At 43.6% G+C, this 27071-nt stretch overlaps 2 protein-coding genes and 1 long non-coding RNA gene across 3 annotated transcripts; 2 read left to right on the top strand and 1 right to left on the bottom strand.

The window, feature by feature from the left end:
* Positions 1 to 1215: 1215 nt before the first annotated feature.
* LOC118417663 lies at positions 1216 to 18796 on the top strand. The gene is made up of 4 exons (XM_035823303.1): positions 1216 to 2082; positions 13866 to 13989; positions 14640 to 14762; positions 15142 to 18796. The coding sequence occupies exons 1-4, from the start codon at positions 2049 to 2051 to the stop codon at positions 18143 to 18145; spliced, it is 3285 nt and encodes a 1094-aa protein (XP_035679196.1). The 5' UTR covers positions 1216 to 2048; the 3' UTR covers positions 18146 to 18796.
* On the bottom strand, positions 13103 to 26288 carry LOC118417673. Its single transcript, XR_004831380.1, has 3 exons — positions 26189 to 26288; positions 14150 to 14269; positions 13103 to 13340 (listed from the first exon to the last, which is right to left on the bottom strand). It is a non-coding gene; the product is annotated as an uncharacterized LOC118417673 (long non-coding RNA).
* Positions 22062 to 25663, top strand: LOC118417665. Its single transcript, XM_035823305.1, has 2 exons — positions 22062 to 22532; positions 23438 to 25663. Exons 1-2 carry the CDS (start codon positions 22451 to 22453, stop codon positions 25501 to 25503), a joined length of 2148 nt encoding a protein of 715 aa, XP_035679198.1. The 5' UTR covers positions 22062 to 22450; the 3' UTR covers positions 25504 to 25663.
* Positions 26289 to 27071: the final 783 nt, after the last annotated feature.

The raw sequence follows: 27071 nt of genomic DNA, 5'->3' as shown, positions 1-27071 counted from the left end.
CCAAATAAAAAGATGCAAAGCAAGAAACAAAAGGTTGTACTCAATCACAATAATTCTTCAGCTTTATCTATAGACTTTCAACCCTCACAAACGTTAGTCAATACTAGCAGCATGAACTGGAATCAGGCTTTTCCATCGCTACTATAAATACAAGCAGTTTGTATCAACTGTGGATTGGCGCACAGCTATAAATCCCCGGCGACTTCCTAAAAGGAACATCTGGCGACAGCAACAGGCTGTATGTCACTGGGATTGGCCTATTTACTCAGTACGATACCACGAGAGGGATGAGAAGGTTCAGTGAGCTGCAGGATACAAGCACCGGATATTCAGCACCAAGGAAAGACACCTCTGAGAAATAATTGTACCTACTGTTACCTTGATAAAAGAAAAAATGGCAAACAACAATCATCCTAGAGTAATAAATCGTTTTGTTTTGTTGAACGTTGTGATATTTTGGTTCTTAACTAAAACAGATTTGACGTGTTGGCATTCCAGTACATTTTACGCCTACATAGAATATGATTCAAAACGCATTAATTGCAGGATTAATGTACCTAAGAAATATACATTAGAAGCCATAAAATGTACAACATAAAACGAGATCGGTCACCCATTGCATGCACGCCCGGGGCTCACAATGAGACACAGAAATATAGTTTCTCCAACATCCAACTACAACTGGTGCGCATCTCTTATTTATCTTTCACTTGCCTAACGTAAACCGTTGATTTACGAATGATATTAGCATTTGTTGAATGTGATTAAATGCGTCTTGTTACTGTGTTTGCTGTAAATCGTGGCGTGTGCGCCATTATATAAGTACGATTGCTTTGCACGTATTCCCAGTAACGAATACTGCAGGCAATTTGCAACTACATATCTATTTGGCAAGAGATCCTTTTGGCAGGATGTCGTTTTTCTTTTTAAATTATAATCACATCATAATATTAACGTGACCTGACTTTCTGGAGATTGTGACGGGTCTCTCGTGGCTGGGATGTAGGGATTTACTTTCATCACCCAGATGCTTGTAAAACATCACTAAAAATAGCCTCTGTCGGCGCCGCTGTCTATTTCTGGCTTTTCAAAATATGTCGTAAATTGGCTATCACCATTTCCCAGAAGTCGCTGTTCTACGTACGTGAGGCGTTCTTCACCGCCACAGTACCTACTTGTGCTGAAACGCTCTGATTCTTAACCTGGGCCTTCGCGATGGATCGTGTCCATCTCTGAGACGCCATTGCCTGCCTAAATCGGATTCTAAGATGAAGGACCTGAAAGCAGGCCGACATTGCCCGAGGTGTAGGGACAAGAAAGCAAACTGAATATTTGATGCGGCATTGATCCGACGGGAGCGCAGGGAACAGGCGCCAAAGAACGCACTCTCCGTAGAAGGTACGCGACGCCGGGCGCGATTACCATACTTACCTAACCAGCAAAGGGTTTAGATAGCCAGGTCGTTATGACTTTTGTGTGTGCGCAAGGCGTCCTGAGATACGGACACATGAAAGGCCCTTCAGAAGAGGACATCAATCCGTGGGTGCAGGCATGCGGCAGGAGCTTGCCTGGCACTTTGTTTGAGCAGCGCGGCGCCTGATCATGCTGCTTTCTGCGCCCATTTTCTCCTCATTACCAGTCCAAGCTCGAGTCGAGCGGATTGTGATTGCTCCACGGGGATGTGCTTTGTGTGAGGTTCGCTGTCGGGTGTTAGACGCAGTGCCAGCTGCTTTTCCGCGTTAAAGAACTCATCTCTGCACCAAACGGAGAGTTGTTGCGGAGAATTTCTGCTGGGAATAATCGATGGAGAGCAGCTTTGCAAGGCTGAGCTGCAGTGTGATTTTTACATTTCGGGTGGTCACATTCCATTGATCGGACCTGAGATAGGATGATCGGAGGTCGTGGTTACAACACCGAGCTCCTCCTTCACGTCCACGCCTCCGCCCCGACACATGCTGCGGACCGGCACACAGCAGTCTCGGAGGGTCTCGTAGGGGATCGGCTTGCAGTTTGGTGTCCACGCTCCACCAATCTTTGAATCTCTCACGATGGAGGATTCAACAGTACAGGAGACCATTAACGGTAGGTGGGCGAAAACGTAACACTATCGTCTGTCAAATTATATCTGTGAAAATGGCAACAGACGTTCCAAGTATTGAGCATAAAGAACATCATTGCGGACACGGTTATGGCAAAGCATCTTGACAGATCTGTAATGGTGGAAGGGGCTGCCTTAAGATAGTCGCAAAAGGCGATGAGATATTGCTCCCCATATCTCCGTTAAACATTCAGTCTCTTAAGTTCTTGCTATAATGTTATCTCGCTGCCTGGCATGTCTGATAAGGTGGCATTTAGTCCTGTAATGTGGGCGTTTAGTCTGTCACATTGACCCGTATATTAACTGTTCAGGTTATCGACCACGCCATTTATTACACAGTCAGGCACCTGCTATCAGTAATAGTACTTTTAACGTGGCAAACATAAGACGGGAAGAGTGCTTAAACAGTCAGATAAAACAAACAGCAAATCACATCTCAGCTTTCGCCAAAGCCTCGCTCTATGTGCCACCATACCTAAAACGGGCAGCTCATAATTAGGGGCCATGAGTCTCAATCTAAGCATTCTCGGGAAGAGTTTCTAGGTCATCTGCTGCTTTGTCCATTCCAATCACCATCCGCTACGTCGGCTCTGACGTCTCAGTGCCTTTGGGTACTTCATATATAAGACAATCGATGAATCTGGTCCCGTGTTTCTAATTAAAACAAAGTATAAGCTAGCTCGTCGATACTCTTCTCCCGTCGATTAAAGCGCGTTCTATTTCTGCCCTGTGCCCTGTGTGGTCACATCCTTTTAGATGATGGACCCGCCTGGATCAATGACTGGTTAGGATTTGGTCGACGTCGTCATCCTGTCAGTAAAAATCCAATCTCTCCACCCCTGTGCTATTTGTTTTCCAAACAGCATTCATCAAATATACTACAACAGTCGATACCAGGGCACAGTGACTTATTACATTATAATATCGATGTCGCGCCTTAGACCACGGCACTAGACAACTCCGAAACCACTGCATGCCTGGTCCTTTGTGTATCTGGTCCACGTCAAGGCTGTTAATTCAATAAAGGGATCACTCTGATTACACATAACGGTGAACTGAATCTGGGCCACCTCTGTAAAGCCTTTTCATTATCCTTCTCATTACAATGCAATCAGTACGGGGTAATTATCGATCGGGGCAGGCTGGTCTGGGCCGCTGGGACATTCTAGGATGTTCCACCTGCCTGGGTATCTCCCGGAATCATCACTTTTCCAAATATACCCGTTTGTCAGGACCAACACCCATACGCCATCTGTCTAGCTCAAGGTGTCTTTCACGCCCACACCACATGCTCCTATCAATGGGTGTAATAAAAAGGAGGTACAAAGGTTTACAAACAGACCTTCCATCAAACGGAGGCAGGTCCAGTGGAGTAAAAGATACCGTGTAGCCGAAGAGATAAGAGAGGCGCGGAGACCCGCGGGAGATGTGCTGAATATTGATGACCGTTGCCGCTGTTTACCACAGCTAACGGCCGACCTGGGAGTAAGGTGAAGATGTGATACACCGCTTAATCGTTTGGTCCATGTATGTAGTGCAGTAATGTACAACCAACAGGGATCAAGGGGGGATACAAGGTCGGCACATTTAGGTTGATTGGGAACTACGTCTCTTTCAAACAATTTGCCTCTTTGCCCGGTAAAGGCAACGTCGCACCTTTAAGGATTCACATGGCGTACAATAAGCATCGACGCGGTAGAACACTTAGAAAGCTGTGAAAAGGATTTGAACCACTGTGAATGTCGGAACGCCCCTCCCCTTTTATCACCAGAGCCGCCTTTGGAGCGTAAAATTCAGGTTTGATGTATGAAATCCTGCCTCTCATGTGCCCGTCTATGAGCCCGTCACGATCTTGCAGGCAGGACGCGTAGTTATCAGGCAACACTTGGCCCGGGGCCCGCCTGAGTCTATCCCACAAATGACATATGCCGACATCTGAATTACATTTACAACCAGATTATTCAAACACGCTTACAAAATTGGATATCACTTTTGGATAATAAACGGTGTGCTAACGGAGGAGCCGAACAGATAGAAGGCCTTTGGAATGGCAGAGTCGAAAACGATAGATCATTAATAATGCAACAACATACAACGCCATTACACAACAGCCGTAAAAGCTTTTGCGTGTCTAAACGTAGACGTGCCACATGAGAGTTTGCCAATAGGCTTAACGTTGCTTATCTAAAACACTATTCTAAAACTGTACCCTGAACTTGAAACATGAAATGTTTTACCTTACTTCGGCACAAACCCAGCATTCATATGAGGGAGATTCTGATAGATGCGGGTTTGTACTGCAGTGATAAAAGTAAGCGTTTGACATGCTTTGGAGATGATGAAGTTGATAGTGGGGTATCAGTGTAAATTCAGCTACTTTTATCGTTCATAGCAAGTACGTTTCCTCCTCCTTTGAAGTGGAATATATCATACTGGGTGGCGAGTCACATGCATGTGTGGTGGTGGTGGAGGAGGGAGCAATTCTGTTTCGACCCATCTAGTAAACCGAAATGTTTCTGTGTTAAGTTGATAAAAGCGTTGCTAAATTATTGCTAATATTCCTGTACTTCTGGTCATTGCTTATTGGTCGCGTACGTTATCAAGGCAGACATAAAACAGACGAAACGTTATTATCGGTACCGGTGCCCAGAAGCGTTCAACAATGCCGCAAATAGCAAGAAAACTTTGTTAAAAGACGACTTGGATATTGAAAGGTTTTATCAATTCGAAGCATTGTATGACCTCATCATGTCACTGACCAACAAATTGTTCCAGTTACCATGGCAACACAGCGAGAAACAGATCTGTATTCTAACAAGTTCTGGCGTGTGTTCCAAGAATTGCTTGTTCGGGTACCCTGCAACTATCGTGCCTTGATACAAAGATGGATGGATGGATCCACAGATTGCTCGGTAATGAGAAGATCGCGATTCAGAGCGTGTACACCAACCAAATGGAAAACACCGTCCAACAGAACGACATCACATCCCCGGATATGACTGAATACGTCTGCTGCCAAATGTCGCTCTACCATGACTTCACATTGAATCAGCGACTCCCTCTGGAGACCACGAGTCTCACTGTGGCACAGAAGAACTCGGGACACTTTGTAAGGAAGCCTTTCTCAGTGTAATAGCAGTGGGACTGCTGTTCCCCTGGCATAAGGTATACCTCGACACATTACGTGTCTAACTGGATAACCCGGGCAATTTTCAGAGGCGCTCGGAGAACATCTGTGACGTTTTGCTGTGGCCCGTTATGTCAGGGTGGTTGCAATCCGCACTGAATATCAGAAGTATGTTCTAATCTTAAAAGCCATCATTAGTGAGCAAATGCAAGGTGTTTCCATACATGACCGCGTCCTAGATATCCGTATATATGTCATTCCTAAACCCACGCTTTTCATTGCAAAATGCTAATTATTCTAGAGAAACCTCACACAAATCTAGGAACTATATGCTTTAGGAACTAATTAGTACATTGCACGGAAAGATCAATTGAAATTATACTTTCTAATGACGGCCTCGTGGGGTTGCATTAATACAAAATTACAAGTGGGGTTTACCACAAGTTGTTTCTGGATTACTTGTTAGACGCTACAGGAGAAACATTATTTAACTGTACGTGACTCAACTTTAGAAGCAGTTTAGGCTGTTAACCAATAACTGAAGTGTAGGACATACATAGAAATAGACTCTGAGATAGACAGTGTGTGTGAACAGAGGTAGCATATAATCTCTTATGTACATATGATGGGGCTTAATAATTGAGAGGCAATCCAAATCACATCTGTGCTGTAGGTGCGACAAATTGTGATTGATGGAATGTGCAGGAAGACGCGGTGTATGAGTGCGCATTGCTGGCATTGCCGCTCCCGTGAAAAGTGACATCAGCGTCAGCCGAAAGGCCAGCCATTGTTCCCATTAACCACGTACATAACAACATCACCTTGTGGTGTGTGATCGGATTTCACCGCCTCATTTCGTTATCTTCAAAGCCGGGCCTTTGATTAGATTCTACCATTGAATGGAGACAGTGTGCGTGTGGAATACAAGGTTTGGACAAACAGTTTGTATCATATCGAGGCAACAGTTTCTATACAAACCACCTGTGATTGGGCCTCTTAACTACGTGAGTTTTCATACATCCGGGAACCTTAGCTTGGATATTGACGTATTACTGATAAGCGTTATCATACTCCAAACAAGATTAATAAACATCTGAAGATTTTGATTTCATGCCAAAGCCAATACATCAACATATATCTACCCTTCATACATGCATGTCGGTTAATCATGAACGATAGCTTAATAAAACACGTTGAATAATAATTTTTTCATAATTTACGGTAACCAAAAATCTACTGTTGATATGTATTCCAAATCGAGTCAACTGCAACCAAGAACATTCCAATGTCATTGCCACAATGCATGTGGCCCTCTGTGACAACATTCCCTGGAAAAGTGTTGACTATTCCAATGCTTCTCCCAAGGCGTTTCGTGTACGACATTGTGTAGAATTTCGCAGCGGCACCACAGGGACCCATTCACCTTGGAAGCTCTTAGAGGACACACTTCTAGGCAGGGTTTCTTTCCGGAGAACTCTTCAATCTCTCAGCTTCTTCACAGGTCAGCACGCTTAAGATCAAGCTTCCTGCCGAGCAAAGAACAACCTTTGCCATCCAATCAAGGCGAGCCGTACATGTCACAGCCCGGCTTCTCTGCGCCGTCACCCGGGCGATGAGCTGTGAAAGGAATCACTGCATTCACATTCTGTCTTCATCCCCTTCAATTCCGCGCCATTATGTGGTATTAAACTGTGTGCTCTGATGAAACTCGTACTGAAGCGCACGGTCCTTAGCGGTGAAGACATCACTGGTGGTGAGCGTATTATGAGCGTGTATAATACAAAATAAAGAAAGATCTGAGTGCATTTTGAATTTATAATTACAAAAGAAATTAGCAACCGTTATTAGTTTTAGCACAGAATTCTTATCGACTATCGATTCAATATTAAAAGGACAAAAGCTGCCATGATCCTATTGAAAAAACAACATTTAATGTAAATTTTTGAATACTACGTCCGGTATACCTTCAACTATGTCAAAAACAATTAATAAATGCCCTTGCTGTAAAGCTATCGCACACGTAGGTTCAATGTGTCGCAAGTTTTATACAGTTGCGTGCAACATTTCCTAATGGACAACCTGTACTTTGCTTTTTTGAAGAAGCGGTCATACCATACAAACCGATTATCTTAGTGCATTCCGTGGGCTAACCGAGCATATTAGATGTAAATCAATATTTTTCTTTTATTAGTCACTAGGGAGTATGTCATTTTCAAATTTGTCAACTTTTGTCAAAGGAAACGAGCATGCAGAAAAGTCATACAGAGAATACTGACGCCATATGAGCAGTCGTAAGCAGTTTTTTTCTACCTTTCTCCCCGCAGAAATCAAGTCTATGATTGCATGGTGATATAACAAAAATAGCTGACGGTTATCTGGGGCCCAATATTTGGGAGTAGTGATTTACACATACACGTCCCCGTCTGCTTCCCAAAGGGATTCGGGCGACGTAGCTATTGATCACAGAAGGCTATTATGGCAGTATTGGTTGTACCCATGCCAGGTGAGCATTTCTCTAAAAAAAAAAGAGAAATTGCTGCAAGAACAAACACCTAAAACTGGTGGGCATCCAGCAGCTCTGGCAAGGCGTGCAGTTGGCAATGATAGTTGCCCGCACACTCAGTCCGTCACTGTCAGATAGCTACTCAATGGCGAATAATCCGCACCGCTTCCCGCCAGATTCAATCGATGCACAGTTTGCAGAACCGGTAATCGTTGCGGAGAAACATGGCACCACTATCTATCTACATGGTAATACCTCTCCCCTGGGCACCCCGAAGACAAGCCGAAAACCAACATGACAAATGGTCGTACCAGTGAAAACTTCAACGTGCGTCTCGTAAGACAACCGCAACTGCATAATCAAATACCAGTCTGTGCGGCAAGCGCAATGGATCACCGTGGCTCTCAACTCCTACTTTCTTTACCTTTGGCGTCTCCTTACAATTATGTATCATAGGGATATCTTCACTTGTCTATTATGCCCGGAATTGAGAAATTAGACCCCCCGCAGCTGGGTTGTGATCGATCTAGAGAGCATCTACTTCAGCGTTTTCGAAGGCCGTATTACTTGTGATTTAACATGTTGGCTTGAACATCTCCCGGAGTAGTAAGTGGTTTACGTATACCACAGGGAACTGACATCAGCAAGATGTCGTTTTTAGCAGAATGCTAATGCCAGTTATTCTCGGGGTGTTCGAAGGTGCTATCTGCGGTCATGCGATGTTTCCTGTAACTCATGACAAGGTGTAATACCTGAGGCAGCCGTGCGTGGATATCATATGTACATCCTTACTCTCAGTCTAAAAAGCAGAAACATCTTATTATAATTAACTCTTATAATTCCACCGGGTGCCATCATCCCTACACATCAAAAATATGTTGTTCGAGATTGTCTTGAACACTTAGGCGTCTGAAGTGTACATACCTCTGGATTACTGATGCTGCATTGGTACATCCCTTTAAATCACATCAAATGCATGTACACGTACTTACAATGTAGTGATATTATGGCATCTGGCGCAATTATGAAAGTAGACTAAGGGCTCCCGTAGATTTTATCATTCATTTCAACTTCAAATAAAATACGCTGAACAATTTGCGGGATCGGGAACAAATGCCATGCCCGCCCACCTTGGTGAGAAGTTTAACTAAGATAGGCGTCAGCCGAGAGAATGCAAAATATCAACCTTTTCTGGTCTGTCAGTACAGGGCCTGTCTCTGACTCGCTTCCCATACCATCTGTGTAACCATGACATTTACTTGTTGCAAATTTCGACACAATCCTTTCAACTGCCAACGGTAAGCGCCGCAACCGACGTCCCTGTATGACAGGTCAATTTCAATCCTACAAATTTCCCCAACAGTGTAACATTACCATGGAAGCCTTTCAAGTCAATCACTGCTGATCGACGTTGAAGAAAGAGTTCGTTTTGGAAGAATGAATTATGGATTTACGAGTGGTAGTTACTAACGATTTTACAATAGGCGATATCTTTCCTACATGATGTCAGCACCGGTCAACATCGCTCAGCCAGGACGTCTTTTATCGGTCTTCCTGGCAGTCGGAAATTGATCTAAGAGTTTCACGAATTAAAGTTTCTTCTCATGTGTCAATCAAGGCTCTGCGGAAGTACATTCCGGTAACCTCAGCATTGAGTAGCGCTTGCCTCGACCAATATAGCCTCTGATGAGTTGAACATGGCCAGGTCATGACATTACGTCGGTAAAATACTGATCCACAAAGACTTTCGGTTGTCCACATAACGTTACATGTATTGTTAAATGATAGCCATGTGGAGTTGACTGGTGTGTGTGAACTTGCATCTAACTGTTATATCCATAAGATATCGTTCAGTTTGGAAAGGGGTACGATTTCTGTCTTCAAGATCTCGGTTGAATAAAGGACATCATCAATTGCATTTCATACACGCATTGTAAAGTTAGTTGCAGACTAACTCTGGCTCAACTTCAATTCAAAGCTGGGATGCAAATTTGACCACGTATTTGTAAGTAGAAGACCAATGTAGTTACAAAATTTGTGGATATACAAATTTTCAACGGGGCATCACCTGGCCTAGGACGAGGTGTGTTTGTTATAATCCATCAGTTTGACATTTTCCACACCACCGAGCACCAGCGGTGTAGTAACGGCACGGCTTATGTCTCATGAGATGCATTGTGATGACCAACCAGGGACCAACATCTTGTGACAGTTATTTCAAATAATCGAATACGCTTACGTTTAAGTAAGTCTTACGTTAAAGTAAGTCTTACGTTAAAGTAAGTCTTACGTTTAAGTAAGTTTTACGTTTAAGTAAGTTTTACGTTTAAGTAAGTCTTACGTTTAAGTAAGTTTTACGTTTAAGTAAGTCTTACGGTTAAGGATTCTATCGAGTGTATACTGTGAGCTATCGAACCAGGAAGAGGTTTTAGTTGACATTCTGCGATTTTCCCCTTCAATAAGTAATATGTATTCTTGGAAGGTCTGTCAATTGTCCTGATGGTAAAACACTTTTCTTACTCTGCTGCATCTCCGGTTCGACGTATACATTACCAGAATGCCCACGGGTAGATGTAGGCCGAGGAATGGCCAATTCTATCTAACAGTGCCGATAAGTCATCAAGTCATTTCTCTTCCCTTTGTCTCGTTTCAATGTCCTAATCCCTAGCCATGCTTTCAAATCGGAGCATGGCCTTGGAGAAGATTGCACTGTGGCCGTCTGAATAATCCGGTTTCCACGACGCTCTCCCCCGGCGCGCTACATTGGGCAGACACAGAAGACTTGTCACGGCATCACTCAAACCAAAATCGTGATTCAGGCCTTAATTGCACGAATTTCCCGTCATCTTCCCGTGCGGTGCTTTAAGAGCGCGTGATAAATAAAACATTTGGTGCGTGATCACGCCCTCCGTGACAACACTGCTGAACGATCAGTAAATTTGCATCCGTAAGTCTGTGTGGGAGGGAGCTTAACTACCACGCAACAACAACTTTCATCTTTTCATATCAGCAGTACTAAATATGGGGGATATTCAGTTCCCTGTAACTCAACTGGTAGCACAGAGCTCCTGGTTCCAATCCATTGGACACTGGGAGAGCCCAGTTCAATCCTACGGCTACGTACCGTATGGCATCTCGGTTGGGGCTACCCCCATCTTTGGGAAAGGACATAAAATTGAGGTCCGAGGACTTGCCTAGAGCACGTTAAAGGGGAAGGGCTAGCAACCTCTCTCTCTAGAAATATGTCATGCTGTTGAAGCAGCAAGGAAACTCGACTCAAGCTATGTGACACTGGGCGCTACACCGGTCTGAGTGATTAGTGGTATCAAATTTCCCCATACTGATGACTGAAATGATCAGGAAGTCCCATCGTATGCCTTGCCTTCTCTGTGCATCAGAAAATACATCACCTACAACTCCTTTGTTTATATTCTCCTCACCATTCTGGTTCAGTTATTGTTGCTACATCATTCTCTCCGTCATTGCGCCCCAGGTACTGCCTAATGTATTTGAAAAGTTGCATACGCCAACAATCTTCAAGCGGAGCTTTTATTTCTACTTAAGCTTAAAAGGTTGCGTCCTGCACAGTTGCGATTATGTCTTTATGTAGGCCTGCTTGGCGGGATTTGATGGATGATTGCAGCAGCGCGGAATTCTTAAATGTCGTAGATGACCTCTTTATATGTGTGAAAGCACAGCGTGTGACCCGAGCAGCCTTTAAGTACGTGAGCGAAAAACCAAAACACATCTTTCCACTCGGTTAAAAGGGCTAATAAATGTCTCCGTTCCACGGAGCTTTATGTACAAAGGGCAACATAAGGGAGTTTTTCGAACTGCGTGAATTCTCAGTTGCCTGCTTATTCCTTGGAAATGACGAGATATATTTTTTGCTCCATTTAAGTTTTAGCTGTCGCCTACTTGACGCCTAATTGTCGCGCATTGAAGCCAGGACACGTATAGTTTTATTGCAATTACATTTGCGTTTACATTGCATATGCATTTGTCATGTATTCAAGCTCAACGGGACCTGCAACTGCCAACTAGAGCTGTCGGAGATAACTGTAATTTAGGTCATTTTCCCAGTAGGTACTAATTGATAAATAAAAAAATTGATATAATGATGCACATATCATCATGTATAATGAAAATATGGACACCCACGTACAAGCGTATTCCATTTGTAGTGAAAATTATATCAGATCAAACTATGCCTATGAATTATACGATAAACGTTAACAAAAATAACGACTACTACAAATATCTGGGAGGTCGTTAGTCTGGATTCAAAAATACTCATGAAGAAATGTATATAAAATAATTCCAGCACAATATGTAACATTTCTTTGTTCTTGTAGAAAAGGTGGCAACCCTGCAGACACTTTATACTTTGGGAAGCTTTCTAGATTCTGATAAGTACTGCAAGCAAAGTTTATCATCTTATAGTGCCTCTCCATGGGAGTTACGTGGGGAGAATACAGACACAGATGAGATCACCCCCCTCCCCCGGTTAGTTTAAGACTCAGACGTTTCAGCCTGTGTTACAAATCTCTCGGCGCCAGGGACTGATTGGGCCTCAGCTCCTCCCCGGGATCTTGACTTGACTTGACATATGTCGGGTGCCTCTCCGCCTCTGCCACCGAACCACCATGACTGGCCTGGAGTCTCAATCTTGCATGGATTTCTCCATGCTTTCCGGCTGTAGTCCAGTGTCCTTCTTGAGCACATCCATGCATGTGAGAGGCGGTCTTCCTAGACTTCTTTTCCCATGTGCTGCGGACCATACTCCATAGGACCCCGAGATCTAGCAGCCGTATAATGCAAACTGGAGAGAACCATTCCCATTGCCCAGGACTACCAATAGGAGCTCAGGATTCTTTATTACCGTGAAAATCAGTCCAATAGGAGCTCTATATTCACTATGGAATCTGGTCATGACAGCCTGCAATACCATGGTAACATGCGGTTTTGTGGTAGTATCTACCAGACTGACTACGCTGGCTATTATAGGGAGAAAAACTTTGCCATGAGAGTTTTGCTACCATAGGAGTTGGTCGGCCGACGATAAAACGTGATTTATTCGGGCTACAGACAAATGAACTTCACCCGCCAGTAGCTGGTCGAACGACCGAATCACTCGCCTATCGTATACGCGTAGTGGCTCAGGTCCAAAGTGTTATGGAAAGGGGATAGCGCCTATGCAGATATACCAATTACAGATATGTGCGACCTATGCTAATATTGTCGCACCTTTCTTCATTAAGATTATCATGGAACTAAAGGTCTTCATGTAGTAGAGTCAATGTACAGCAAACAATGAGCCTACCGTTCGGTCTTTGAAAGAGGGGATAGATAATATCATTTAAACAAATGCCAATGCTAAACATAGAACATTTATGTTAGATTATCATCTTGGAATATAGTACATACTTTGCTCGAAACTTCCTTATTGTGTCCTCATCTTTAAAGGATTATCATCTCCTTTGGCAACTGGGCAGAATTGCGTGGAACAATCTATTCCTTCCTCAGGCGACTGAAGATAGACCATGTCGAGTGGAACAGATTCCCGCTGGCAGCTTACCAATTTGCATCCATCAAGGCTGGGCATCATATACCTAGCAGGCGGAAATCGAAGTAATTCTGTCCACAGTCGAATAAAAGCCACTAATCTCGCCGATACGGCATTCCTCCATCATGAGGCCTCATCAAGGACACACGAAACTATGTCTGTGCCATACAACGGTTTAAATACAACTTAAACTGGGAAAAGGTACATTGTGTATAGATCAGAAACGATGAACAGGGGTGATACGCAACAACAGCTGAGATGGTCTTACTGAGATGATCTTCAGTTAACTGTTGCTCATCGTGAAAGTCAATAGATATATAACTAAGGAGCTGATGGCGACAATTACTTGGACTATGTCAGGATGAAGAACATGCTGTTAGTGCAAGCTGCATAATCCTGAATACTGAATGTAAGATGACATTGGCCTCCCATGCAAAAATTCAGTTAAGTTGTCAATTTTCGGATGTTTCATACACATTAACGTTCGCAAGACTAAACGTTCCGTTATAGTAAGAGGAATGAATGTTTATGTGGTACATTTATGCTATCTCTATGCCTTAATATTTTTCAGACACAACCTTAACTCCACCTGCACTCTCGGCGTCATCAGTAGCGGAAGGAAACATGGCCGGCAGCAAAGCGTTCATCAGTATACTCCTATTTGCCTTTATCGGGGTATTGAGCTGTCTGTTGAGGTAGGTTTTTTTTCGAACATGCTGTGAGTTCAAACCATTTTGGTCCTACGTTCCCTTTTTCGTGTTTATAATTTCCCATTCTATTCCAGCTGATCTGAAATAAGCTGTGTCCAACTAATGTCACGCGTTATGCTTATTCCCCCGCGCTGGCTTCACTAACCTTGATGCCGCCACTCTTGTGAGTCATGTCATCCCTCGAGCTCGATCAGCAGCCTCACGGGACCTGTCTCCCGAAGAGGGTTCTAGTCCGGCAGTGGTGGATTACATGTGTCCTCTATATCTGCATGGTTTACAGGATGTTTCGCATTGATGAAATGGGCACTGGAACATCGATCGTATCGTTTTCAGTCTCATTTAAGCAATGTGCAAAATCCTGACAAAACAGTGTATATTTTTGGAAGAAGTATTTGACAAATTTTGACGAAGTCGATAACAATTTCACAAAACAAAAGCTCTGGTATTCATAACACAGTATGTTAATTCTATGTTAAAATATGTTCGTTGGAAATTGACATAACGCTGAAGCATAGCACAGAGCTGTCTATAGTCAGTCAAGAGAATAATTTAACAATAGTCACGTTATTGCAGTACTGGCAAATAAATCTAATACGTCTGGAAGCTAATTATGACTCCGATATTTATCTCTCTAGCAAAAGCGTCAACCGGTACTTCAACAAGCGGAAAAACCTCATGCACCAGTTAGAGGTGGAGATCTCTGCAGTAAGACAAGAGTACGACTACGATGGGCCGACAGCCAGACGACTACAAAGGAGGTTAGAAAGATGTCACTTTATTACCAATCATCTATACATTCAAATACAATTTAATCTCTACAACTGGATAAAAAACGGAGATTTCTTTCCGGACATTTCCAGTAACATCCATCACTTTTCTTCAGGGACACTTGAATGAACTGAAAGAAACAATTCAATACGTACATCTAACTGGAAAAACCGGTTGATGGATGTCGCTCGAAAATTCCGGAACTAAATCTCGGAGATCTAACTTTTAATGCAGTTGTAGATCATGTATTTGAATATTGTATACCTGGATGTCTAACCTTCATAAAGGAATAATCTATATAGAACCATTTTTTCCATGATTATGCCAATTAGATGTCTTTATCAAATAAAACTCTCTTGTTTACTCCAGAGTCTCCATGATAGACAAGCGATGTAGAGAGGAGAGACTCATGTCGGACGGAGTTATGTCTACCATCAGTGTGCCTTCCGACTTAAAATACCACGTGGATAACGAGACCGGGAGTAGTGTAGATTTGCCCCATCCAGGAAGACGGCCTAGCGTTCCGGTTGGGATATATCCCAGCCTTCCACCAAATGCTGCGAGAGAATGCCGTGCTGAGATTCATGGTGAAACACTTGTGCTTGAGAAACATTCCGAAGGAGGCGCTGCTATTCAAGACGGCATAGCTGGATCGGGCAATGCCGTTGTTGGTTGGAGGCTAGCCAGCGAAGAATCTCCGGATGTGTCCGAGACATATACCAAGCTGTGGACCCCGCTGTACCCGTTAGCCTTCGCGTTCCGAGAGTACGCGTGGAGAGACGCTGTCACCGACATGGGGGACGACGTCCATGGCGACGAAAAGGACCACGAAAGCAGTGAGGAAGAGTTGAGTGTGTTGGGGGGAGGGACAGACGACACACTGGAGACCTCTGAGGATAGAACACAGCATGAAAAACAGGGTCAGGAAGCTGTGGGAAATGGACTCGAACATCCTGACGTAAGGGATAAGTCTATGGTAGACAAGCGGCAGTACAGCGACACACCGTTTTTTCGCCCTATCCAGGTAGAGGACGCGTCCATGTCGTCGGATTTAGATTACTACTCGTGTATGGACTCCGACGATTCCCTTCAAGTTGTCCGAAGACCTTCTACAGTTCACGTCCAAGTTTTGGAACGTCCAAGCGCGATAACTATATCAAAAAGTGAGGACATCCTGTCTGAAAATTCACCTCCGCTTGACGAGGAACATAACGGAGGTTCGATCTATAGGAGCCAAGGTGCGTCCCTCGGTCAATCCGGGAGCAGTTCCGAGCTGCGGACACCCAGTCGGCAATCCTCAGACGGTACAAGAAGAAGCCCGTTAGTTCGCCAGATGGCTATTTCAAAGCCAAGTTTTGATGATGAAGAAGACACGATCAAAACATCTCCACCAATCAAAAAGCCACCACATCAATATGAGTCAGACGAGAGCACAGATTTAGAGTCGAGGCAAAATATATTTATTCACCCTGCACTTGTACATACATCACCGGATGACAATAGCACTTCACATAAAGAGACAACTGATGTAGAGACAAAGAAGTCATTGGCTAAGAGGCAGACCCTAACACTACCAATACATTCCTATGCAACTGATTCTACCAATGACAAGCGTCATTCAAAGGACCTGAGTCCCTCAGATGCCAGTGACATTGCCTTCACTACACCTTCGTCCGAATCAATGTATTCAACTTGGCCGACAAGGAAAAGCAGCACGGACTTATCGAGGCAAAAGAGCGGCTCAAACGTATCTTATCAGGATATTGACAACTATTCCAGCATTGTCAGTACCGACGATAACTCCCCTACTAACTATGCTCTGCAACGTTTCTCATTATCTGAACGACTTCAAGTGGAACAACGCAATGTTCGACCAACTGATGCTTCAGATTCCAATTCTGATACTTGCGTGCTGAACATCGTTTGCCGACCAGGTAGAAAGGTTGCTGACCTAACTCCGGACTCGCCCACTATGACGTATCCTTGGGCTGATGATAAGACCGACCCTATTTACAAACTCCGTGTTAACGAGGCAAAAGATAATGAGAATTGTACAGGTGGTCCTAAAATGGGAATAACTGCTTCAGAGCTGAGAGCGAAACAGGAGCCATCGGTCAGGCCCGAGGCTAATGAACTGGTGATTTCTTCAGATGGGGAATGTAGACGGACCTGCGATAATCATCAACAGAGCAGTTTGGCCCTTGAGTCGGATCAAAGGGTGATTACATCAGAGCCAGCAGCTATCACTCATGGGCAAGAAATCAGCACTAAGGTCCAAGGAACCAAAGCGTCGTCTGATGATAGCAGTTCGCGGACGTCCGTCTCAAGTACTTACGATACGTTTAGCTTGGAAAGAACGGGAGGCATGTATAGTCGTAGGTTTAGCACGGGAAAACAAGGGGTAACAATGATTGGAAATGAGGGGATCCCGACGCGTACTCATCTAGAAAAACACAGAAACAGTGAGTCCTTTTTGCATAGTCAACATCTTTCCATGGCCTCATTACCCAAGACTACAGACAAGTATAGTCAAGATTATAGACAATCCGGGCAACGGTTACAGGATGGTGGGGGGTCTGATAGTATACTAAAACAAAACGTGCCCATAAAGAGAAGAGAGGAGTCTCCCGATGGCATTAATCTTATGAAGGGTCGCGAAATTTGTGATAAAGATGGTCCAATTCTTCCCGAGTCTTTTACACGACCATCAAGAGGCTCGCTTTGCAGTGTGGAAAGAGCCGTGCACCAACAAGAAGGACGGCACAGAGGGGTTGTCGGGTGCAAAGACGATATCGTGCCCGGGCAGCAGATGGATAGATCATCGTTAGGCGTTACTGGTGAGCTTTCCCCAACAAGTACAAGTCTAGACAACTGCAAAGGTTCGCAAAAAGAACGGGCACAAGAACACAAATCCAATGAACGTTACCATGGACGCTATAGATCGTGTGTCCTAGATTCTGGATGTTGTACCACGAGTGAACAGGACAGCCAGGATTTCGAACCATACACAACTGTCAGTGAACGTTCAGGACGCCCACGAAGTCGCGCTAGTATCGATAAACGAGACAGTGGCTACCAAGAAACAAGTACTGCAGATTCTAGTTTTCAGGTGACGTCAAGTACTGCATCATCGAATTCAAATGAACCTCAGGTAGCTCACGTCAGACCGTTAGTACATGGTCAAGGTAACGGTCTGAAGCGTGGTGAAGAGAAGAGTCTCTCACGAAACAACGGTAACGTGAAGCACGACCCAGAACACCGAACGTTACCCTGCACTGTGATCGACGACGTTGCGGAACTTAGTGATTCAGAAACGGAGACTTCAAGTGCATCATCTCGAAAACGACAGAGCATTTCCGAAACAGACGTATGACCAAATAAGATCGCAACTCTTGCTATATCTATATATCATACTTCTGTCATTTCTTTGTTCATTTATTCTTACTTAGACTGTGTGCGTAAAGCAATTCGCAGTGGACCAATTCTCATCAAGAAGGCCGTTCAATTTGGAGAACGGCAATAATGCTGATCTCAATACGTGCGAAGATGCATGCACCATGTGTTACACATTGCCGTCACTAGTCACCAATGACTTTGTATATTGAGATGGACGTTGATTACCTATTGCAGAAAAGGTCAAAGTGGCACTAACCCATAACTTGTGAAGCTAAGCGCAATTACTGAGTGCTACTAGACCGTATAATTTGTTTTCATACCTAGACACGTTAAATCACTATGCACACTCTACGGATACCCACCACAGCGAAAAATTCTAATGGAGTACGTACTAGTATTACGTCTGTAAATTCAAGTGTGCTTTGTGAAGTAAGGCACTATATACATATATATAGATATACATAATATTCATTTGTAACTACAAATGTACGTGAAAGGACGGGAAGAAGATATTCTTCGACTTTTTTTCTGCAGCTGACTCAGTGACTTTGTCTCTCATTTTGGCCCCACAGGTCAAGTCGGTATGTAAATATATGTGCTTCATAAGAAGAAGAAGAGTGATTTGGGCAATTCATTCGAAAAGAATGTGAATAAGCTGCAATATCTATCAAACACATCAATCCATTTGGGGATCCGCCGGCCATTCGCCATGCAAATTGATGGTGGTCCAGGGTCTAAAACTTCAAGATTTTTCCCTGGTGAAATGGGTAGAAATCCTGGCAGTTTTGAGGTAGATGTGACAGGGGAGGGTTTCTACTTTCTGACTATGGCCGAAAAGCTTTTGTGGTTATCAGGGGCTATAAAGTTGATACTTTTTTTGTCCTAGCACATGTGTTTCCATTTGTGGTCGAGAGGTCAAATGTTGTTTTGGCCATCCCGGAAGTTTGCGCCGTACGATTCTTGGCGAACGTTTCTTGGATAGCTGAGATAATGGGCTTTCACATAAAAGGTATGCTTGTGTGCCAGTAATGCCAGAAAGTCAAGTTATTAAAAGTTGCTTCCCTTTTGTACAGGGAACAATTGTTAAGAGGCTGTATACTAAATGACCAGTATCTGTCCATTACCACACATTCTGCTAGTTCATGTCTTGTTAAAACTTGATGAAGCGCCACCTGTCGAACCAGTCGGAACCCTGCAAAGTCGCCAGCTGATTTCCAACGACAATGCCATTACCAATCTCGTGTTATACCGTACCCTCATGCATAACATTGTATGTGACACCGACAAGAAAGCAATCTGTGCCGATTGGTGTGCAGCAGAAAGATAAGCTTGCACATCGACGTGTCGAATCAGGACGGTAAGACAGGCAGAGAATCTTCGGAATTTATCACTGCTTATGGCCTAAGCGATTTACCATGACATGAAAAAGAAATAAAATACGTGATTTATGTTTGTAGACACGGGTAGGTAGACGGTCGATCTCACAAAGGATAATCACCGCTACAATTGTCAGTATTTGTCGGACAGCGCTTGCCTACAATGTAGTAAATAGCATCAAATTTGGATAAACGTAATTCTAACAGTGACAATAACTTATGTAACATTTTCGTATTTTAATATCTTCTCCTCGTAACTGACAGCAGACATATGAACAGCCATTGTGTTGAGAAGGAACAATTTATCATCCGGTCTTTGTCCCAGGGAACTGACAAGTACTGATGAAAAGAGTGACTTCATCTATATTTACGCCGGCCATTTCGCAGGAATCCAAGAAAGAAGTCAAATGGTGCTGACAATGCCTCGCGTATGATGAAGCATATGTGCATATTCGACATTCGATACGCTCCCCATGGCACATGAGCTAAATATAAAACCATTAAGAATCAGTGACGTCGCAGGCGGTGCAACTTTTCTCACTATGCGCCTTAGGCCTACGTCACATTTCCTACCTGGGGCCCGGCCGGTCTGTTTATGGAAACGGAAGTCCAATGAATATGCACAAGGCATACTGTTAAATTAATTTTGGTCGGATTTGTGTTTGTCTTTTATATCGCACTTTCCGTTCCCCCAAACTGTCCGGCCGGGCCCCTTTGTGGAAATGTCCAGTACCTACAACTGGTGGTCCCAAGGGCGGTGACCTCACTGCGACCTAAAATTTGACAGATCGCTCATCGAATTTTATAGATAAAAACGATTTTCACGCTTTGTGTTTTTTTTAATCACGTCTTCACATTTTGCAGGGTATTTCAATCATGAAATCAATGGTTAGACAAATAGAGTTCAGGTCGCAGCGAGATCGCCACGCGATCGCCATCTTTAGTGCAATGGGGGTCATTAAGCCAGGTAAGTCCAGAAGAGTCGTCCTATTCAAGAAGATCTGTCAAACCGGTGTGACAGCGATCTCGCCCCCCCGTGATCTCGCCCCCCGGGGGCGAAATCACTAGCGATCTCGCCCCCCCGGGGCGAAATCACTAGCGATCTCGCCCTCCCCGGCTAGTGATCTCGCCCCCCTACCTCGCCCCCCTTTAGCGATTTCGCCCCCCCCCCAAAAAAAACGGGTTTACATGACATTTTAGAAGTTGATTGGTATAAATCACAAAATGCAGTTTCAGAATGATATAAGTACACGAGTTTGATACATAACTCCATTCATAGTATCAATATTAACGTAATTACATGGTAATAAGATAGTTGAACTTGTTTCAGACAAGGAGGGTTGGGTCCCTTGTATTCCCATTATTGCATATACCTGAGTCTTGACGTAAGATGTATTTCATTGTATTCACCTGTCCTCAAGCAACCTATATATCTCCAATATGAAGTCTCTACCATGAAGTGACCACAAAAGAACTATGTAATGTCTTTATTGATTATGCAAATATTAGGTATTAATTAGAATAACGCACATTTTGGTAATGCACCTGGCCAAGGGATATCTTCACCTCCAAAATGACTGTTTTTTCTAGTATTTAGGAACTGATGCATTTACCCGTGTTTGTGTAGCATTTAGCAACAGCTATATCAACTTGCGCGTAGATAGTGTTTATAATGAGAAACTATTATTCACGTGTGTTTCAGTTAGTGCTTTGGAAATGTTTCCAGCACAAGAAAGAAAACACTGTGACAAAAATTGAAAACATATAGCTGACGTATTCCGTACCATAGACGGTGTTGATTTATACGTTCGCAGTAGCACTGTTTTTATGCCATCTCAGCTGCAAAAATGTCTTGGTCATTTCAATGTTATGTTTGCACCGAACAATATATAGTACCGACTTTCGAGGTATGACATCTTACGGTACGGTACTAAGGTGCCATATAGGTCCCAGGTAACACACCATATACGTTACTCCCCAGGTGCAGTATAGTCCCAGATAGCGCACCTGTAATATGTAGTAACCAGCTGCTCTTGGGGGGGGGGGCGAAAACGCTAAAGGGGGGCGAAAACGCTAGTGATCTCGCCCCCCGGTCGCTGTCACACCGGTCTAGCAGGTGGCCACAGTTCATTTTACAGTAGAGAGGTGGCACTTAGATATTCACTTGGGGATTTAGGTGGCATTTGTAGAAAGCAAAGCGGGCAACAAATCGTTGCTCTGTACGATATTTTCTTGTGGCTGTAACTGATTTAGCAAGGTAATACTGAATAATAGGCAGACCGTGAGATATGGGTATTGTTAAATTGATGCAGAATAATTCACCCCCCCCCCCTTCGCGGGATAGTCTATATCATATGCGAACAGTGTTATAATCAAAGACATGTCGACGTTACACGTTCTTCATAAGTCGTAGCAGATTACTGACGACATATCTGTCATCTATGTCTACGGCATCATAAAATATTTATAATAAGCTCCTGTTTTTCCCTTCCAAGTGCACAGTTACGTTACCTGTAACACTTACTTAAATAAATTAAATGGTTTGAGGTATTTTTTCTTTAAACGATTATTTTGACTCTTCTGATATCAGTATATCACTTATGTAAACGGTGGTGTCACAAACACACTGAAAAGGACAGTCTTATATAAAAGCTCTTGCTTGGAATGGTCTATTTACTTAACCCTTTCTGACAGAATACCCTAGTCCAGCCTCTTGGTGAGCCCGAGGCGACACATATCCTAATCCATGGAGACCTGGACAAACAATAGTAAACCGACAAGAAGCACGCCACGTAGGGTAGCATCAGATGTAGATCCGGAATGGTGTAGCTGTCTGTCCCACAGTAGCACGCACACAGGCGTTGTTTTACTTCGATTAACACGTTCTAAAGAAAGTGTTGGAGTCGATGCCAAACTCTAGCGATGTTCTGGGATTGGTACCGTTGCTGTTCCTTCTCATACCCGCGTGTTCAGTCACAGGTCAGACAGGTGGGAACTTGTTTTCCTTCTTACCATAATGCAAATGGCGGAGTGATAGAATTGTTTCCCAACTGTTAGGAATACGCCATCGGAAGTTACCGTGTACTCACGACATAACTCGTATGCACATGTAGATATATCTTTCAGTACCCCATAGTTACAGGAAAATTGTGTATCTACAACACGCAGAAAGCATGCCCACATATATCTTGCTATTTAACCACATCCGCAAACACATTATCGGAAGTAGGGTTTGTTGACAAAAGGGCTCATCCCAGCTCCAGACGGGCATCTTGCGAGTAGAATCACGACATACGGTAAGAATTCAAACTTACGAATTGTGAACGGTTCGTACAGTGTATATCCATATTCTGTGTCGATTAAAGAAGGCACATCGTTTAATATTTCATATACTATGGCACATATAAAATGGCACACATCGTGCTTATGTTACTGAGTCGGTGAATAATCTTACATGAGGTGTACATTTTATGCAGTTGAAATGGCCTAAACGATAAACACCTGGTTGAGCAATCATGTTCTTGGAAACAATACCAAACAGAACAAAAGGTGATACGCATGACAACGCCTAAAGATGGCTACGCAGGCAAATTAGATGTAACACGATATGGCAATCATAAGCATGTTCCTGATCAGATTTAATACTTTTAAATGGCTACATTTTTTATCCAAACACCACCTGCTTGCTGGAGTTGTTTAAAATTAAATTAAGTCAGTAATATATGTCCTGAATATATGTCCATAACGATAGAAAACAGCTGGCATTCTTGTGCTTTTGACGATACTAATACTTAGTGGATCTTATGCTTTGACTGCTTGCCGCCCTATATAACCTCAAACACAATGACTTTTTACGACATATGGTCACATGTACTTGTTGTTTGAATCCATAGCTCGAGACAACACGGGGACCTCATTCCAGAATGTCACCACAACTGATGGTTATACGGGTACGCCAAACGTCACACAAAACGTGACAGCACAAACCCAGGCCGTACGCTCAGGAGCAGCCGCGGGCTTTGAGCTGCCCGAGGCAGTCGGCGCTGTGGTCTTACTTCTCATTCTATTTGGAGCCAGCATCGGTATCAGCAGGCTTGTCAACTACTGCTACCACAGAGACGTGAATAGACTAGACTTTGAGTCAAAACATCCTCCCAGTGCTCAACAAACCCAGAAACAGAAAAATGACCAGAACAAACCCACCGTTTCATCACAGACAACCAAAAGAAGCGCGACGCCTTTTGGTGATCAGGACGACTATCAAGAAGCGACGGTGTCATGTGGCAATACCACAACTGCTTCTAAAGTTCGTCAAGAAGCCTCTATCAGTGGAAATATCCACTCAGCTGAGGAGAGAGCTACAAGAAAGACCTTAGACAATGCAAATTTACCAGTAAAAGTAGATATCTGGACCGTCTTCAATAAAATCGCCCCGCTTGACCTAGCAGCGCGGCCAAATGTGCTCCCACAGACATCTGTAGAAAGTCTACCGCCTCTTGTACAGAGGCACTCTGTTCCAATAACAAAGCAGCAACCTGTCAGTGTGCACAACTACCAGCCAATAACCGACGGGCTTCCAGTAGATCAACTTCATGGGGGCAAAAATAGCAGAACACCAAAACGTGATCAGCCATTTGCGAAGAAGACCGATTGTACAGGAGACGAAACTGTCGACGTACTGTACCACCAACCGATCTTAGACGCAAGTGCCTCCTCGACAAAAGAACAATATGAAGGCAACGCTGACACCAGAACATCTCAGATGGACGAGCAAATGTCGATGTACATGTGTGTTCCTGCGGGCGAAAATCCAGACAAAATGCTGTCTTCCATGTCAAAAGAACAACTTGCAGATGTCACGCACAGCAGTGTACTACAACCAAAGGAACAATCACCGGTGCCGATAGACGATAGGCGAGGCATCGACCTCGCTCAGCACAAGGAGACTGACATCAATGCTGTTCCAGAAGACGTAAACAACTACGAATTCGACAAACTAAAAGAAAATTCGACCACTGTTAACATTGGGAAACAAAAGAAAAATAAAAGGAAGAAGAAAACAAAGAAGCGATCGCAAAAGGACAACAGTACGCAAACACAGGACGATTATGAAATATCTATCCCGAGCAGAGACCGGGTGTTAGTGCCAGAAGTCGAGAGTGAGCGTGCAACAAAAAACACAGAAGATGCACCTCCTAACGTTACGAGAACGGCATTGATTTCCCAAGCACCAAAAAGTCGCAAGGAACAAAGGAAAGCAAGTAAAACATCGACTTCAGTCGTAGATCCAAACACAACTGCACAAGAGGATAAAGAGAGTAGACACACCATAGAAACAACTCCTGGGGACATCCTTCCCGACGTCGGACAGGTGAATACAAGGAAAAGAAAACTGCTCGATCTTCTTACTGCGGAGCGTGGAGCCATGTCACCGACCAGACGACATACTTTCACCCAACCAAGTCCAAATCCGTTCCATGCTAGCTACCATGTGGTAGATGTACACAGAGAAAAAGACGGTACAATATTGAGATTGCAAGAAACAATGATGGGATCACAAAATATCGTGCGTTTCAAAACATCTGCTCAGGATATAGAGCGTGGGTGTCACAAGAACAATGGTTTTGAAGGGCACGACGATGTGTTTATGGGTGACAGGCACTCTCAGAGTGGTAGAAGTGATAACGAAAGAAGGGTGACACGGTCATCTGTTGCCGCAGCTGTCAGTCACAGTCGTCTACGTGCTCTATCAATGACGTCATCGATGTGCGGAAAAGTTAAGATGAACCAAGATCAGGACCTGCCCGATACAGAGCCGCATCAAACCTGCTGGGGTAGTGAGAGCAATAATTCTCAAACAGGAATCCACGATCCACAAGAGTATATAAGGCGTCTGGAACAGCTAAGAAAACATAGGCGTTTATCTTCCACTAGAGCGGTTAGCTGTGCTGATGAATGATTCAGTTTGCTGTGCACATTATACAGTGTGCAGAGTGCAGACCTAGCTAAAATTGAATATCATGATGTAATTGCTTATGAGATTTTTTTACTGCAGCTTTATGTGGAGATTGAAGATAACAATAAAGGTGATTGATATCTCAATGTTGTCAGTATCGTTTCATCAAGTATTTAATTTTAGTCTTGTGTTAAAGATACAAAGAGCATAAAAAAAATCTGTTTCTCGTAGCCTGAAGTCCAGCCTTGTTAGCTTTGGCTCCCGAAGTCGCCATCCTGCTGGCAGGGCTGGACTCCAGGCTGTGTTTTTCTGTCATGAGGTCATCTTTCCGTGGGTGGCCTGGGGTGGGGGGCTGGTGTGTCCGGGAAGTTGGTACCTGGTAACGTTACTGCTTGATGCTTGGAAGGCGTCTGCCAGTTGTGTCTTGGTCTTCATTCGTTCACGGTGCGTACTCAATCCCTTTGCAGTGATCATTTTGCCTAGTCTTATCATTATTAGTTCAAGCCTAGTCATTCGATGTAGCCTGCAATACCTGTATCATAAGATCTCCAAGGTGTCTGAGTCTAACTCTAAGTATTCAGAATGATCAATGACTCACTAATCCTCATCCCTCAGATTAACACAAATGAACACTCAAAGTGAGATTAAATATTTCGTACTGATGAACTTGATGTTTCCTTGAACTTACCACACAACTCGTCTTCTCTCTGATCTGCATCCCTCGGAATTTGACCCTTGACACCAAGCGCGGGAAATCTTCGTACATGACCCTTGACCCTAAGCGCGGGAAATTGCTACCGAAATTGTACATGTGTCAGACCCAATCTTGAGATGTTGAGATGCCCCGTTTGGTTTGGAGGTATTTGTTGATCATTGTGTCTTAGATAGCACATTGAAAGTGATCATGACGGCATGAATTAGTGTCTTCTTGGGACGAAGAGGTTGTCGATTACGATGATGGTGTTTTCGAAAGGATCCATGATGTGTGTGTGTTGGTAAATTTAGTCTGCTTCGGCGCTATGGTTTACAGTGTATACCGTACTTGTGCGTGTGTGTGTACGTAACGTTATGTGTGTGTGTGTGTGTTTCTGGATATTTTGGTCAGCATAACTGCAGAAGCTACGGAAGGATTGTGATGATATTGTGACGACGGTCAAGGTCTTTGGACCTCTAGGGACTGACCTTGGCACTGCAGTAGAACTAGAACTTATTTTTGTATCATTTGTCGTGGATATGCTAGGGTTTTGATTGTTAGCTTTTTTAATATGTCAGGAAGATCAAGTAGAGTAGGGTACGTTGGGCTCCCTAGCAGCTTCTTCGCAGGGGCATGTTTTACAAACACATTCTTTGCCTTGGCACAGATTGGAGTTGGGCATTTGGGAATTTGTTTAAGTCCATATTTTTGTGGTTGGCATTTACTGTAACAGTAATCAACTTTGATTCAGAATAAATCAAATCTCATTAAGATTTTCTGGAACAAGTGAAAGCATGTGTGACATGGTGATGTCATATTTAAAATACATTAAAATATTTCCTGTGAGGATCATTTGAAAAAAAAAGTGAGAAAAAAT

The sequence above is a fragment of the Branchiostoma floridae genome, chromosome 6 (assembly GCF_000003815.2).
Source record: "Branchiostoma floridae strain S238N-H82 chromosome 6, Bfl_VNyyK, whole genome shotgun sequence".
In the NCBI taxonomy this organism is placed as follows: Eukaryota; Metazoa; Chordata; class Leptocardii; order Amphioxiformes; family Branchiostomatidae; genus Branchiostoma; species Branchiostoma floridae.
Note: the sequence above shows the minus strand (reverse complement) of the source record. Positions and strands in the feature narration are given on the sequence as shown.